The sequence below is a fragment of the Rhinatrema bivittatum genome, chromosome 8 (genome assembly GCF_901001135.1).
Source record: "Rhinatrema bivittatum chromosome 8, aRhiBiv1.1, whole genome shotgun sequence".
NCBI classification, from domain to species: domain Eukaryota; kingdom Metazoa; phylum Chordata; class Amphibia; order Gymnophiona; family Rhinatrematidae; genus Rhinatrema; species Rhinatrema bivittatum.
In genome coordinates, this window is record NC_042622.1 from 268,070,054 (window position 1) to 268,084,664 (window position 14,611).

Sequence of the window (14,611 nt, forward strand, 5' to 3'; positions counted from 1 at the left end):
GAGGTTGCACATGTTTAATCCCCCAAAGGAAATGATATACGTCTGGATAGGAAGAGATGGAAACTGGCAGGAAGCTGTCCCGTAGCATGAAATAGCTGCAATTTGCACCTTTACAGAGTTTAAAGCCAGACCTTAACCAACCCTCTGGAAGAAAGTCAGGATTCTAGAAGTATCTGAACACCATTCTTCGCAGCGTGGCTCAATGGACAACGGACATGAACATATGCCAATAAAATGAAGCTCTTGAAGGCTTTCAATAAAGCTGAAACAAGAGGAGCAATATCCTTTTCTGTGTAACCATGACCTCTCAAAAGCCAGGCCATAAGATAAAACAGAACCATATTCTTCGTGAGACTCAGACCCTGAATTAAGAGTCCTCAACCCTTCAGAAAGTGAATCGATCTGTAACCTTACTAGATCCACGCACCATGGTCTTGGCCAATCTGGAGCTACTAAGATTACCAGCAAAGGGTAACGCTCTATTCTTCTCAGAGTTTTCCCCATCGGAGGCCAGACAGGAAATATGTTTAAAAGTTTCCCCACTGGCCAAGGCTGAACTAGGGTTATTCCTATGGAGCTGTACTCCTTACACCAAATGAAGTCTATAAATAGGATGACGGTATTTTTGCGATTTATTGTTAGCTCCAAGAGAGGAAGCCCCCCCAGCAATTTATTATCAGCTAGAAAGCCTCCTGGCTGGATTTCCACTCTCCAGGGTCCAATCTGTTTGAGAAAATTAGTCTGAAGATTGTTCTAGTCCTGCAATGTGAGGCCGAGATTTGTAGTAGAGTCTGTGCTGCCCACCTGAACAGGACACCCAGGAAACCCAGGATAGAGGTTCCAAACATCCTTTCGGTAAGTTTTTTTTCCCTTTTATTGAAATTTATGAATTACACATTCAGACAAATTTAAATCAAACAGTGATGTTAAACAAATACACAGGAAAAACAAAATCAATCAGTATACTATTCTTCAATACATCGTAAGTATAAAGCCCACATATGGGGGAGTATTCAAAAAGAAAATTTAAAAAATAGGAAAAGGAATCAACCAATTATTTAATAACCTTTTCAAATAGCTTGTGGACTAACTGTTCCATCCTGGAGAAATTTCTCCAACTGATCAGAGTCAAAGAAAACAAGCTTTACATCATTTAGACTAATTTGGTGCCTGCAAAGAAATTAAGCACAAAGCTAGCTCCTAAAGCAAGAGTCCTCTGCTTATACCTAAGAAAAAGCTTCCTCCTTTGCTGTGTGGCCTTGGGGACATCAGGAAAAAAAAAATTTGGCAACCAAGAAAACCCTTAATGTAAAAATATTTTAAGTGTCCAATCTTTGCCAGCCTCCAAATGACGATGACCATAAATGCTACACACAAAGGAGAATCTCCAAGAAGTAAAAACAGGGGTAGGCAAAATATCAATCACAGCTGAAGTCACCTGATCAGCTGAAGGATTAAGAATTGAGAAATCCATTCCCCTGGACGTTCCAGACAAAGATGGTCAGCGAGGCAAGGGCAAGAGCCCAATCCCGGGGCAAAAACGCTTTTTGCCTGCGCCGTATCCAGTCTGGCTCCTATGAAGTCCAGCTGAGGAGATGGACAGAGATGAGACTTGGGGTAATTGATAACAAACCCTAAATTCTGTAGCTTCTGCATTGTCAGGGCCAGAGCACTCAAGACCCCTAACACAGGAATCGCTCTTGACCAACCAGTCTAGGTGCAGGAAGACATGCACCAACCAACCAACACATCAGATAGGCGGCCACGACCACTAGGCATTTGATAAATACGCGGTGGGGGGGGGGGGGGGCTGAAGCCAGCCCAAAGGGCAGCACCCTGTACTGGAAATGGGCCTTCCCCACCACAAAGCGGAGGTTCTTCCGGTGGCCGGGGAAAATGGTTATGTGCGTGTAAACCTCTGGCTTTGCTCCCTTGATCTCAGTCTTCTTTTCTGAGGAGTGGAATCAGTGTGCCCAACTCCGTGGAGTGGCGGGTGGGTTTCGTGAGGACTAACATCCTGCTGTCCTGGGAGAACACCTGTTACAGGTAAGCAACTCTGCTTACTCCCAGGACAAGTAGGATGCTAGTCCTCACATGTGGGTGATTAGCAAGCTACAGGCTGACTCATATTTTATTTATTTATTTTTATTTATTTAGCGTTTTTCTATACCGGCATTCATGATTAGAAACCACATCATGCCGGTTTACATAAAACAAGGGGTGAGAACAAGAAACGAAAAACAAATGCAAGGAGAACAAAAGTTACATTACAACAGGGTCTTAAAACTGGGAAGAGAAATTAGAATAAGAGAGACGAACGGAAGAGATTAAAATATTTACATTATTTACATTATGATATGAAATCTGTTGTATAGTTTGCTGTCTCTTGTAAAATTACTATCAATTAGATCGGGTCTGGGAAGGCTTGTTTAAATAGACCAACAGCGTACAACTTGTGCAACAGGCACAACTGGCATACTGTTGGAAAAAAAAAAAAGAGGCAGCCTGAAATCACAACAGATTGGATGTGGTAAGGAAGGAAAAGGGGAAATAAAAAAAAACAGAGAACAGGGATATTTTATTTATTTTTTTTTTAAACTTTACCTGAGCTCAGCCTTCCCTGGCTGAGAGCATGAATGGGTCTCTGGCTATGGGGGGGGGGGGGGGGGGGAAGGTCAATCTGATGAGGACAAAAGCTTTCACCACTGAGCTTCCCTCATCTTTCAACTACCTTTTTTTTTTTTAAGTCCACCTGCCCGACTCCAAACCTTCAACTCAGGGAGGGACCTACTGGTATCAGGTCAGGAGCACAAGCAGTGCTTTCAATTTTCTCCTCTCTTCTTTTATTTTCCTCTTCTTTATTTTTATTATTATTACAAGCAACCCTCATTAGGGAGCTGCAGGTCCACCATCTGCTGGAGTTAGAGAATACTGGCAGGCTGAAGTCAGGGCAGGGCTGCATGGCCAGGACATCAGCTTTACTCCGTCTCCATCTGCTGGTAGAGGTGCATAACCGGACTCAAGTGGATTGGCCTGCTTGAGTGATGAGGAAATAGTTTGTTTGACTTTCTCTCTGAACTTGACATTCTTCACCCAGGTCAACACGGTTTTTGTAAAGGTCATTCAACAGAAACGTTACTGCTTTCTTCCTTTGATACTCTATTACAAGGTTTTGATTCTCCTACAAATTTCATTATAGCTTTCTTAGACATTTCTGTGGCTTTTGACACTCTAGATCATCAGATTCTTGTATCAGGTTTACACTCCCATAGGCATTTCCGCAACAATTCTAAATTGGTTTTCATCTTATTTATCAGACCGTTCGCAACAAATCAATATTGGAAATCATTCATCGGATCGATACACGATTTCTTCTGGCGCTCCACAAGGATCTTCTCTATCCCCTATTCTTTTGAACATCTACCTGCTCCCTCTGTCATATTCTTTCCTCCTCAAACATTCAATTCAAAATATATGCGGACGTCATTCCGTTTTTGGTTCCTTACAAAACATCATGATCCTCTACCTTATCTTTGGTTACGTTATGCATAAATACGATCAATACCTGGCTATCACATAACAGTTTAAAACTAAACTAAACCCCTCCAAAACAGAAATTGTTCATCTAACATCGATTTCTAATCCTATAACTGGTCCTCCATCTCATCTTTCAAAAAATGGTTTATCCCTCCCTATTCTAAACCAAGCATCCAACCTAGGAATATTGATAAACTCTGATTTGTCAATGACACAACACATCTCTGCTGTAACAAAAAAATCATTTTACAAAATTACATCTGTTCAAGCGACTTCTTCCCCTGCTATTTTATCAAGATTTTCGTACAGTTCTTCAATCTCTTGTGTTTTCAGGACTCTATTATTGCAACGCACTCTATATCTGTGCTTACCTGATTCTACCATTCGTCCTCTGCAATTAATCCAAAATGCTGCTGCCCCTATACTATCTGGTACCTCTTTAAGAAACCAAATATCTCCAATACTCTGATCCTTCCACTGGCTTCCCATAAAATTTAGGATTCAATATTAAACATTGTCCATAATTCACTCACTCATATACAATCCATCCTCAACTTTGCTATGCTCCATTTTACGAATGTATAAACCGACACATCTAAGATCCTTAACAAAAGATTTGCTGGATATTCCTTCAGTCCTTCTTGCAAGGCTGGACATTACACGCAAAAGGGCCTTCTCTGTTGCAGGCCCATCCATCTGGAATTCTCTGCCAAATTGTATTTGTCAAATATCAAATTCACAATTCAAGAACTCTTTAAAAACATACTTATTCCAACTTGCCTTTAAGATTCCAGTATCAGAACACACTTAATCCATTTCTTTCATTATCCTTTTGCATCTCCCCCCTCCCCCCAAAAGCGACTTGCTTTTATGCGGTTTGGTACTTGAATATTTAGATTAAATTAGATATTTATTTTTAGTAGTTTTTATTTTTCTTATGTTTTGTTTGTTAAATTAGTTTTTATACCACATTGTTTGAGAATTTATGTTACTATTATGTATGTTCTGTAGGTAAACCGTTTTGATTAATTTTATATTGTAAAAACGGTACATAAACATTTTTAAATAATTAAATAGCATTTTATTGGAATACTACATATGCCTCAGACAGAGTTCCAGAGGAACAATATTTTAGAAATGGCTTTCCTGGAATACTTACCATGGGCCCAATATTCAAAGCACGTTTAGCACTCGATCGCCAGACTTGTACAGCTATCTAGCGGGTCACTGAATATCCGGTTATATTCAGCGGCTGCTAGGTAGCCGGATAAGTGACTTATCCAGCTATATGTTTGACAATCAATTTGTGGGTGAGCAATGGGTGGATCGAGACGGCGCTAATTAGCTGGATTAGTTATGCTGCTAACTGGCAATATTCAGCCATAGCCGGATAACTTATCTGGCTAAGTTAGATCTGCCAGCAAGCAGGTTTAACTTGGCGGTATCTAACTTATCTGGCTATGTAGCAGCTTATATGCGGATATATAGCTGTGCCGCTGAATATCCCTTGTAACTTAGCCGGATAAGACATATCCAGGAAGATTTGAATATTGGGCCCTATAGGTTTTAAAAGATCATCTTTACACCTATAACCAAGGCTGGAATAATTATTAAGCCTGGCCGAGGGGGACGATTTTAAACTGACTGCATTTGCACTTATTTAATAATTGTATTATATTTACCAGTTTGGAAGTGTGTTACATGTATTTCTAAAATTAAGATGTAACATTATAGAGGTAATGTTCAAAGGAGTTATGTGATAAACGTAACAGGCTATTGTAGCAATTTTCAAAAGCCCATTTACACGCTTAAAGTGAACTTACGTGGGTAAATCCTACTGACAGCTCAATAGCACATCGTAGCAATTTATATCAAAAATATCAAAAAATGCCAAGAAAAAAGTTACATAAAAAAAAAGCTTACTTACACACAAAGTCATTTATACAGGTAAATCCTTATTTAAAGTGTGTAAATCCTTTTGAAAATTATCCCCTGTATATTTTTGTTTCTTTCTGCATAACACATTTGGTGAAATTCCATTCTTTTTGGGAGAGCTCTTGTGCCTACTGATGGATGGACAGACAGACCAATATCAATTCCTTCTACATAATTCTTTCCAACATGCCATGTATGGGAAACCATTAAAAAAAAAAGGAATAACTAGGCAGACTGATTGACCAATTGGTCTTTTTCTGCCATCATCTACTATGTTTTTATAATTGTCTTATCTCTTGCTCCTTCCCAGACGTTGTCTGCATGTTGCGTATCTTTATATTAGGAATGATAGATGAAAACAAATTTGATAATATAGGCCCCCTTTTCTCCCTCAATTCCAGCCTGCAGCAGTATGAGATCCCTGTATAATTAACTGGATTAGTAGTAGGTCCATGTTTGTTGACTGCTGTAATTAACCCTTTTGTCCATGTCTCAGGGAAATGGCCAGAATCAGGTTAAATCATTTTACTAGGGCTTCTTGTACATATATATTGTATTTCCCACCTTCTTCTTCTACCAGAGCTTTCACAGACCATGCACTTACCAGGTTTTCTCTGCTGACTATCAGCAGCCCCCGAGCCCCGTTGACCTGAGCCAGTCGCACTTTCTCGTAGAAGGTGCAGTTCCCCCGCATCACCATGGGGATCCTGTTGCCGAAACCCTCAGGTGGTACATCGGAGGGAGAGCACAGGACAGATGCTGTCTGATCCTGGAGCTGCAGCAGAGACTGGGGGGAAAAAAACCCAAACATTAAACATGCATGACAACCCTTTGCTTCTCAACTGTGTAAGGTCAACTGAGCTTAAGCAGCGGTAATAGAACTACTGAAGCTGGATGCGAAGGTGAAATTAGGTTCTTACCCGCTAATTTCCTTTCCATGAGTCCTGCCAGACCAGTCCAGACAGTTGGAATTTGTCCCCCATACCAGCTGATAAAGGTAGAGAGCAACTCTTTGCACAGACATCCCTCTTCCTTATACAGTCTAAGACAGCAGAGGATGCCATCAGTAGACATTTGCCCAAGCCAGCGACTGAGCTACCCTGGAATTTAAAAAAAAAAAAAAAAAGAGCAGTTTCCCTTCTCTTCCTCCCCCCAACTGAATCCCCATCTGGGCAAACAAAAGTATTTATAAATATATAGCTACATACATACATACATTTTTTTTTATTATTTATTTATTTATTTTGCCAGTATGATTATTCTCCCCTAACGTAAGGGTGGGCTCTGGACTAGTCAGACAGAACTCAAGGAAAGGAAATTTGTGGGTAAGAACCTAATTTCACCGTCCTCCACACAATCTGTCAGACCAGTCTATACAAGCAGAATATACCTAAACAGTGACTATCCCAGGTGGGAGTAAGCCAGATTCCTTGCTTCAAAGACCACATAATGCTTTGCGCCTGCAGATCTAGCCTATAATGCTTATAGAACGAGTTCAATGAGGCCCATGTTGCTGCCTTACAGATGTCTACCAGTGCCACTTTTCTACATTCCACCCAGGATGTTGCCTGTGCCCTAGTGGAGTATGTACCTGGTCTTATTGGGATTGGCCCTCCTTTAAGTATCAAGGCTGAAGCCATTACCTCCTTAATTCAGTGAGCAATGAATGTTTTTGATGCCGCTTCTCTCTTCCTGGCACGCTGATGAAGATGAAGAGTCCATCCAACTTGCGACAGCAGTTTGTGGCCCTGAGATACCATAGTAGTGTCCTGCATATATCAAGAAATTGCAGACCCATCTTTTCATCCATGCATTTCGATTTCTTGACGCTAGGCAACAAGACCACCTGACTCAGGTGGAACTCTGACACCACCTTCAGCAAGAAGGATGCTACTGGCTTTATCGTGACTTTCTCTTTTGAGAATGTCAAGTAGGGATCTCAACAGGATAGCGCCTGGATTTCCGAGATCCTTCTCATGAACAAACTGCTACCAGAAAAGCCGTCTTCAATGTAAAGTCCTTTATTGAGGCTTTTCTCAAGGGCTTAAACAGGGTTTGTATAGAACTAGGCTCTGCTCCCCAGAAGGAACTAGTGACCACACTGGAGAGCATACGTGCTTTGCCCCTCTAAAGAAACATATCCGGGAGAGCTTCTGGAGGGAAAGGAGTTGTAGGGACCTCCCCCATCTTCCAGCTGAACTTGAAGGGCCTTCCACCTGGTGAGCTTGCTTGGGCAGGTGAGACTGGTTCTCATCAAGCCCACCTGGGAACGTGGTGGGCGAAGTCATCAACAGCAACTGCTGGCTCTTTAAATCGGCCAGCAGAGCAGCGCACCGCTGCCATGCTGCCTAAGGGGCGCACCACTTTGTCCGGCTTCCTCTGGCTTCACCTGCTCTATCTGGACAGTTTATTTTTGGTCCTGTTGCTGTTATAAGAATGGGGAAGAAAAGGAAAGCCAAGATAGTTACTTCATCCCCTACTACTCAACCTATCCAAGGTCCTATGGACATTCACCTAACTAGAGTAAATAAAATGCCAATAGATGACTGCGAGGGGCACTTTTTCTGCCTCCTTGAGTCCTGACAATGGTCCTTTTCCTCCACAACCCTCTACTACTAATCCATCTGAGGAGGTTGCTGTGGCCAATGAACCATTGAACCCTGGCGGCGATGAATGTGAGTTTTCAACCGTACCTTCTCAGGTTGAATTTGTATCATCTATTCAGCATCCTAGTGTTAGTGATGGTATCCTATCACTGGATATTGGAAGGCCTCAACGTTTTGATGAAGATCCTCCCAATGTCATGCTCGTTGATTTGTAGAGGATGTTAGTAAATTGGACTCTAATGTCTCTGAAGTTAATGTACATTTGTCTTCCTTAGTAAATGCCAATAGATCCTCTGTTGATGAGCAGAGAAGGAACATTTCTGAATTAGAAACATCTGTCAGGCCTGTTATCCTCTACGGTTCAATTGTTACAGAATTCTGAAAATATACATGTTGAAGAGTTTAGCATTGCATGGTGAAGTTGAGAATATTTAAAATTTGATGCGATCAAAACATTTATGCCTTGTTAACTTTTTTTATACACGTTTGTTATCTGCTTATGAGATGTTTATGAAATTTCTTAAAGTGTTGGTGTATAATGATGATAATATTCCTTGTATTTCAAAAATCTTTTACTTTCCTAAACAAGTTGCTAGAGGGGATAGGGCTCAGAGGGAAAATGTTGATGCAATATCAAGTTTGGGAGTTTCTACTTTCTTAGAGGAGTTAGTTGACATAATTAGGAAAAGAGTTTTTGTTTCATTTTCTCTGGAACAGGATAAAGAATTGGTATTTAAAAAAATTTTAGGAACACAGATGCTTTATTTTGTGGCCAGAAAATTTTTTTTATTTCCTGGTCTCTAGATCCATGCAGGCTCGTAGGAGACATTTCTTGTCCCTGAAGAGTAGAACTTTGGCCATTGGGGCCACTTTCTTTTTGCAGTTTCCTTGTAAATGTTATATTATTTTTGAGGAAAATTTTCTGACCCTTTACATCTTGAGACATTTTTACTAGATAAGATCAGTTCAAATGTAAGTCCATCTTTAGCTCTTCAAGAATAAGACCAGTGGTTTAATTTTTACTCCTCTCCCCTAAAGAGTATATTGTTTTCCTTATAGGAGTGCATATGTATATATATATATATATATATATATATATATATATATATATATATATATATATATATACATACACATTATATTTCCTTTCTCCCCCATGATTATTGGGTTGAGTTAATATATCTCCTGGCTAAATTTGTGTGTGAATTTTTCTTGTACTGCAATACTTACTTGCCTATTTTTCTTTTTTTATGATATACTATTGAAAATTCAATACAAAAAAGTTATATATAAAAAAGTTATATATAAAAGTTATATAAAAAAAAAGGCATACCCCATCTGGATGTGATACTAGGGAACCTCCTCTGACCTGTTCTTTATAGCATGATATGGCTGCTGCTTGTACCCTCAATTAATCTGGCAGATCCTTGTCTAGCCCATCCTGGAGAAATTGCAGAATTGTGGCTAGCTGTGCGTTAAAGGGTGGCACTCACATCAACACCACCTTTCAAAATATTCTCCATTTCCTGACATATGCTAAGGAAGTAAACTTTTTTCTTACCCTAAGCAAAGGAAAACCGTCTCTTTCCTGCTAATTTTCGTTCCTGAAGTACCATGGATCAGTCCAGCTGAGTGGGTTTATGCATCCCTACCAACACTGTAGTTGCATTGTCCGACATTATCTGGACTGCTCGACCCTGCAATCTGTTGCCAAACAGTAAGCATGCCAACCGGACCACACGGGCTTCCAGCCAACTGATGTACAAGAGAGACTTTTCTGCACGCCAGTGCCCTTGTGCTGTCAGCTCCTGACAGTGAGATCCCTAACCCTGAAGGCTCATATCTATTGAGAGAACTAGCCAGTCCAGTGATCTTAGGGAAACACCCTTTCTTAGATCTGCTTTTTTAACATAAAAATTTTTATTGAAATTTTAACAAAATAATACAGCCAGAACCCAGGGGTTTGAAACAATAGGATATACCAAAACAAATAATACAGCCCAAAAGAGACACATGGTGTTTGTGACAGACCTGTGAGACACTCAGAAAGCCAGCTTGGCAGGTAGAGTCATATCTTGAGTGACAACAACCTTAATGTTCGGGGGTAAAGTGGAGATAAATGGTGACCAGACAGCTTTAAAACACCGCAAAAAGGAGAAAGATTTTAATTTAATAGATTTAGATTCCACACATAACAGCATAATCAAATTTTTGTACCAAAGGTCTCTAATGGGAGGGGTTGATTTCAACCACCTAAGCAAAATACATTGATTCCCTACCAAGCAGCATTTGTAAAGAAAAACAGTGCCTGCTTTCCCCAAGCCCCCCCACTTCGGAGGACATTCCCAGAAGGAAAATCTCCACCGAATGGCAAATAGAGGTGAAACATAGTGGCCCAAAATTTCTGAATAGGAGGGCACTCCCAAAGTGCATGACTCAACACCGCCATCCAATGACCACATTTAAGGCATTTATTATGAACGGCGATGTCAGCTTTAAAAGTACGGTCCAGAGAATATATCATTCTATTCAACAATTTAAACTGAAGTTCCCGGAATGCCACCCTTTCAGAAAATCGATAAAAAGAGAGCGAACACAAAGAAACATATCGTCCTCATCTATGTTAATATGCAACTCTGTGTTCCATGCCAGAGCTAAAGAATCCAATAACTCGTAGGATTGGATAGAGTGTATAAGTTTATACAATTCCGACAAGGTATGCTTTTTAACTACACATACCAAAAAAAAAAAACCCGCTGGAAAGCCCCTGTAGTATATTGGTCAGTTTGCAATTCATAATGGGAACTGATGTAACTTCGGATTTGCAGATACTGGAGAAAGTTATGGGACACAAACCCCAACTGTAAAATACAGTAAGAAAACTCATGCACCTTCCTAGCACCCAAGCTAATAAAGGGCAACAACAAATGCTCTATGAGCTTTGTCAAGGACCATCCACAAGAGAAAACCCAGGGTTACCCGTAAGTGGCATTAAAAACGACCACTCTCACAGTAACTTCAACGAGTCTCGGAGAAATTTCCATGCAGCCCGTGCCGCTTTAGCCCATAGAAAGGTAACCAAATATGCTGGTAGAGCCATCATCTGAACATGAAGGACATACATTAAAGAAAATGGAGCAGCCAGGGCCTGCTCTAATTCCAAATCTGTATTCAGTCCCCTATTACCTATCCAGTCCCCTATATAGCACAAAATACAAGCAAAATTATAGAAACAAATATTGGGGAATCCTCCTCCTCCATCTTCTTTCGGGATCATGAGATTAGCATGTGACATCCGGGGTTTCTTTCCCTTCTAGACAAAATTCAGCCAGATGTGTGAGATCCACAAAACGTCATTATGAGAAAGTATAATTGGGAGCATTTGTAATATAAACAACAGTTTAGGGAGAAGCATCATTTTAATAAGTGTAATACGACACATAAAGGAGATGGGGAAATGCTTCCATTTATCACACGCCTTCCAAAACTCTAAAATGAGAGGGGTAATGTTCATAGCCGGGTCACTATAAAGTCCTAAATATTTAAGGGTACCTGGCACCCACTTAACGGGAAATCTTGCCTCAAAGGTTGTAGAGTGCCAGAAATATCAAGCACCTCTGATTTGTCCAAGTGAAGGCGTAAACTAGAGAAACTGCCAAAAGTGGCAAAAATCTCCAACGTACGGGGCAAAATTTCTCGAGCCCTTGGCAAAAAAAGCAGGATATCATATGCAAATAACACTTTTAAAAAAGGAAATCTGGATAAAGTTTCTTCGGCTGCTAACATGTCGGTAATCATCATTACTAACGATTCCAAAGTCAAAATAAATAAAGGAGACCTCTAGTCAAAGAAAAGGATGGTGAGAAAGAATTATTCACCCACACTCTAGCTGTAGGATTGGAATATAAGACTTGAATTGCTTCCAACATGAAACCTTGAAACCTATATTATAGGGAGAACATGTTCTAGAAAAGCCCATGAGACCCTATCAAAGGCCTTTTCCACGTCGAAACTAATTAGAACTCTTTTCCAATTTTCCAATAATGTAAGGTCCCGCCGAACACTTAGAACCGCCCACCTACCATATATAAAGTCCACTTGCCCCTTGTTGATTAAAGTAGGTAAAATCAACTTAAGCTTATTAGCTAGAAAAACAGTAGTCAACTGCCTCTGGCAGCAGAGTCACATTGCTCATTCAGTAAGAAGATGAAGGACACCATATCAAGGGTTCTGATGTTGTGCTCAACTCTACGAGTGATATTGAGACTCTGGCCTGAGGCACCATTGCAACAATGCTGGAGAGGTAGAGAAAATTCTCACTAGACCTGCAATCTGGCCAGTACCCTCTCTGTCCTCTGATCTGGTACAAGGATAAGACTCCTGCATCTCAATAGGAGATTTTGGGGATTTTCTGGATGCAAATGACAGTATGGAACATACCAGAACTGGAGTCTCTAATCGGAAGTCCCCCACTCTCAATCTAGAAAAAAATGAGGGTTGTGGTAAGCAGAGGGGGCAAAGGCAACATGATCGACAGCAGCTGGCCTAAAGTGACTTGCATACAGCTGTAAATATAACGCAGCTCAATGATTCTGGTTCAGGCTCAGTGCACTGAATGCATTGATGGAGTGTAGAGAGAGGATATGTTTGGCGATACATGCATCAGTTGCATCAAAGGGATTGGCTTTAAACGGGCAATCGCAGTGGTTTTTGCGCTGTGCATCAATGGGCCTTTAGGATGGTGGGTCAATGCATCAAACAAGTGCACCAATGCTTCCTGTGTATTGAGAACGTCAATATGTCATGTGTATTGATGCATGGGCATCGAGCACACTGATGTGCCTTGCGCCGAGTTCCAATGCTGACTTGTGTTTCTTCGATGCAGACTCCGTTCCTCTATGGGATGCACCCTGGAGTGTTGAGAAAGCAGGACATCGGTCCACAGGCTCCCGCATATTTTCAAGTAGAACTCAACTAGTTAGGAAAGACAAGTCCACTTGGTACCGCCGGATGACATCACCCAGATGTAACGGATAATTCATCCTGCTTAGCTATGGAGAAACCCTGCTATGCAAGCCACCTTAACCAGGTCCGCTGGCAACAAATTCCACAGCTTAATTGTGCACTGTAGCCCATCCCAGGAAGGCCAAAATAGTGAGCCCTTACCTGGTCTTCTAGAAGAAGCATTGCCTAAAGTGTCTGTGCAACAAGACACTGTAAAGGAGCAATTAACCCCTACACAGAAACAACAGACATGTGCTGATGTATTCTCTCCTAAACCGATAACTACTCAATTTGCTATTGACAATGTGGATACTGGGATTCTTAAATCACTGATTCAGAGTCAGCTATGTCAGGGTACTTACGGCTTTGCCAAGGTCATGAGGCAGGTGGGCCCACTGGGGATTGAAGAGGATGCAGTAATCCTTCCCACTGCTGCTCCCCTTCTCAGAGGTGATATGGACCATTCCAAATTCACCCCAAACCTAAAAGAAATAAGACAAGTCCATTATTGCATATTCATGAAAGGTAACAAAATCTCAAATCTGGTAACCAAGGATCTAAGTCCTATAGCTAAGCGGTACATTTATTTCACTGCTTAATAGTTATAGATAATTGCTAAGTCAAAGGCCTAGTATGATTATAAGATAATAGAATAGAGAAGCCCTGACCGAGACAGTCAGAATGGTTAAAAATTAGAAAAAAGCTGAAAGTAAGCTGGCAAGATAAAAATGGCAAAGCTGGAGAACCTGGGAAGGCAGACAGGGTATACACATAGCCAGCAGAGAGGCACTTGGGGAATCTTCAGGAGTTATCTATATAATTTGGTGCCCTTTTATGTTGGAATATGTAGAGAAGACCTTACAGGAATTAAAGGTCTGGAGCCAGGAACAATTGAGTTGCCTGAAGAGGCAGAACCAGAAGGCACCACTCCTGGCCCGCTGGATAGAGAAAAGCCATGAAATTGGAGATTTAAGATTTTCAGCACTAACAGTTATTTCTACAAATGTGGGGGGAGGACTTTTTCCTAAAACGCTTCCTCAGAAAGGACACGTTTTTAGATGGAATACAGTTACACCTAATGGCCTCAACCGAGGCAGAGTGGTCGATTTTCTCTTAAAAACCTGTGCAGGGTATACATCATTTGAAAGTCTCAATCAGGAGATACAAGGTCCATTGTTTATTATGAGAAGAACATATCATATACGTACCCTTAACATGGAAAGACGTATGGGGACACCAATTCTGCCACTTCTTTTTGAGGGGGAGCACAGACGCACAGTTTTGGCAGTTTGCCTTCATTTTTAAACTCTTTATTCTAAGGCGGCGAGTGTAACAGTTGTGTGTATATGATTTTTTGTTTTAGAAACATAGGAGAAAGTCCCTTGAGGCAGGCATTTTGTACGTCGAAACATTCAAGTATCAGAAGAAATGCAAAACAGAGCGCTGTGGGGGGAGATTTAGAACGGCAGGCACTGGAAGATGACTGAAATAATGAGGACAAATTTGAATAAAGTGTCTTAGTCCAAAAC

At 40.9% G+C, this 14,611-nt stretch overlaps 1 protein-coding gene across 2 annotated transcripts in view; it reads right to left on the reverse strand.

Moving 5' to 3' along the window:
- The window catches only part of SPPL2B (signal peptide peptidase like 2B), a 119,109-nt gene that overhangs the window by 81,902 nt on the left and 22,596 nt on the right, over window positions 1–14,611 (reverse strand). For both annotated transcript variants that reach the window (XM_029610794.1, XM_029610795.1), the window contains exons 2-3: window positions 13,445–13,564; window positions 6,077–6,259 (exon numbers count right to left, since the gene is read on the reverse strand). In XM_029610794.1, the coding sequence (XP_029466654.1) occupies window positions 6,077–6,259; window positions 13,445–13,564 (303 nt within the window). The remainder of the gene's footprint in view (window positions 1–6,076; window positions 6,260–13,444; window positions 13,565–14,611) is intronic.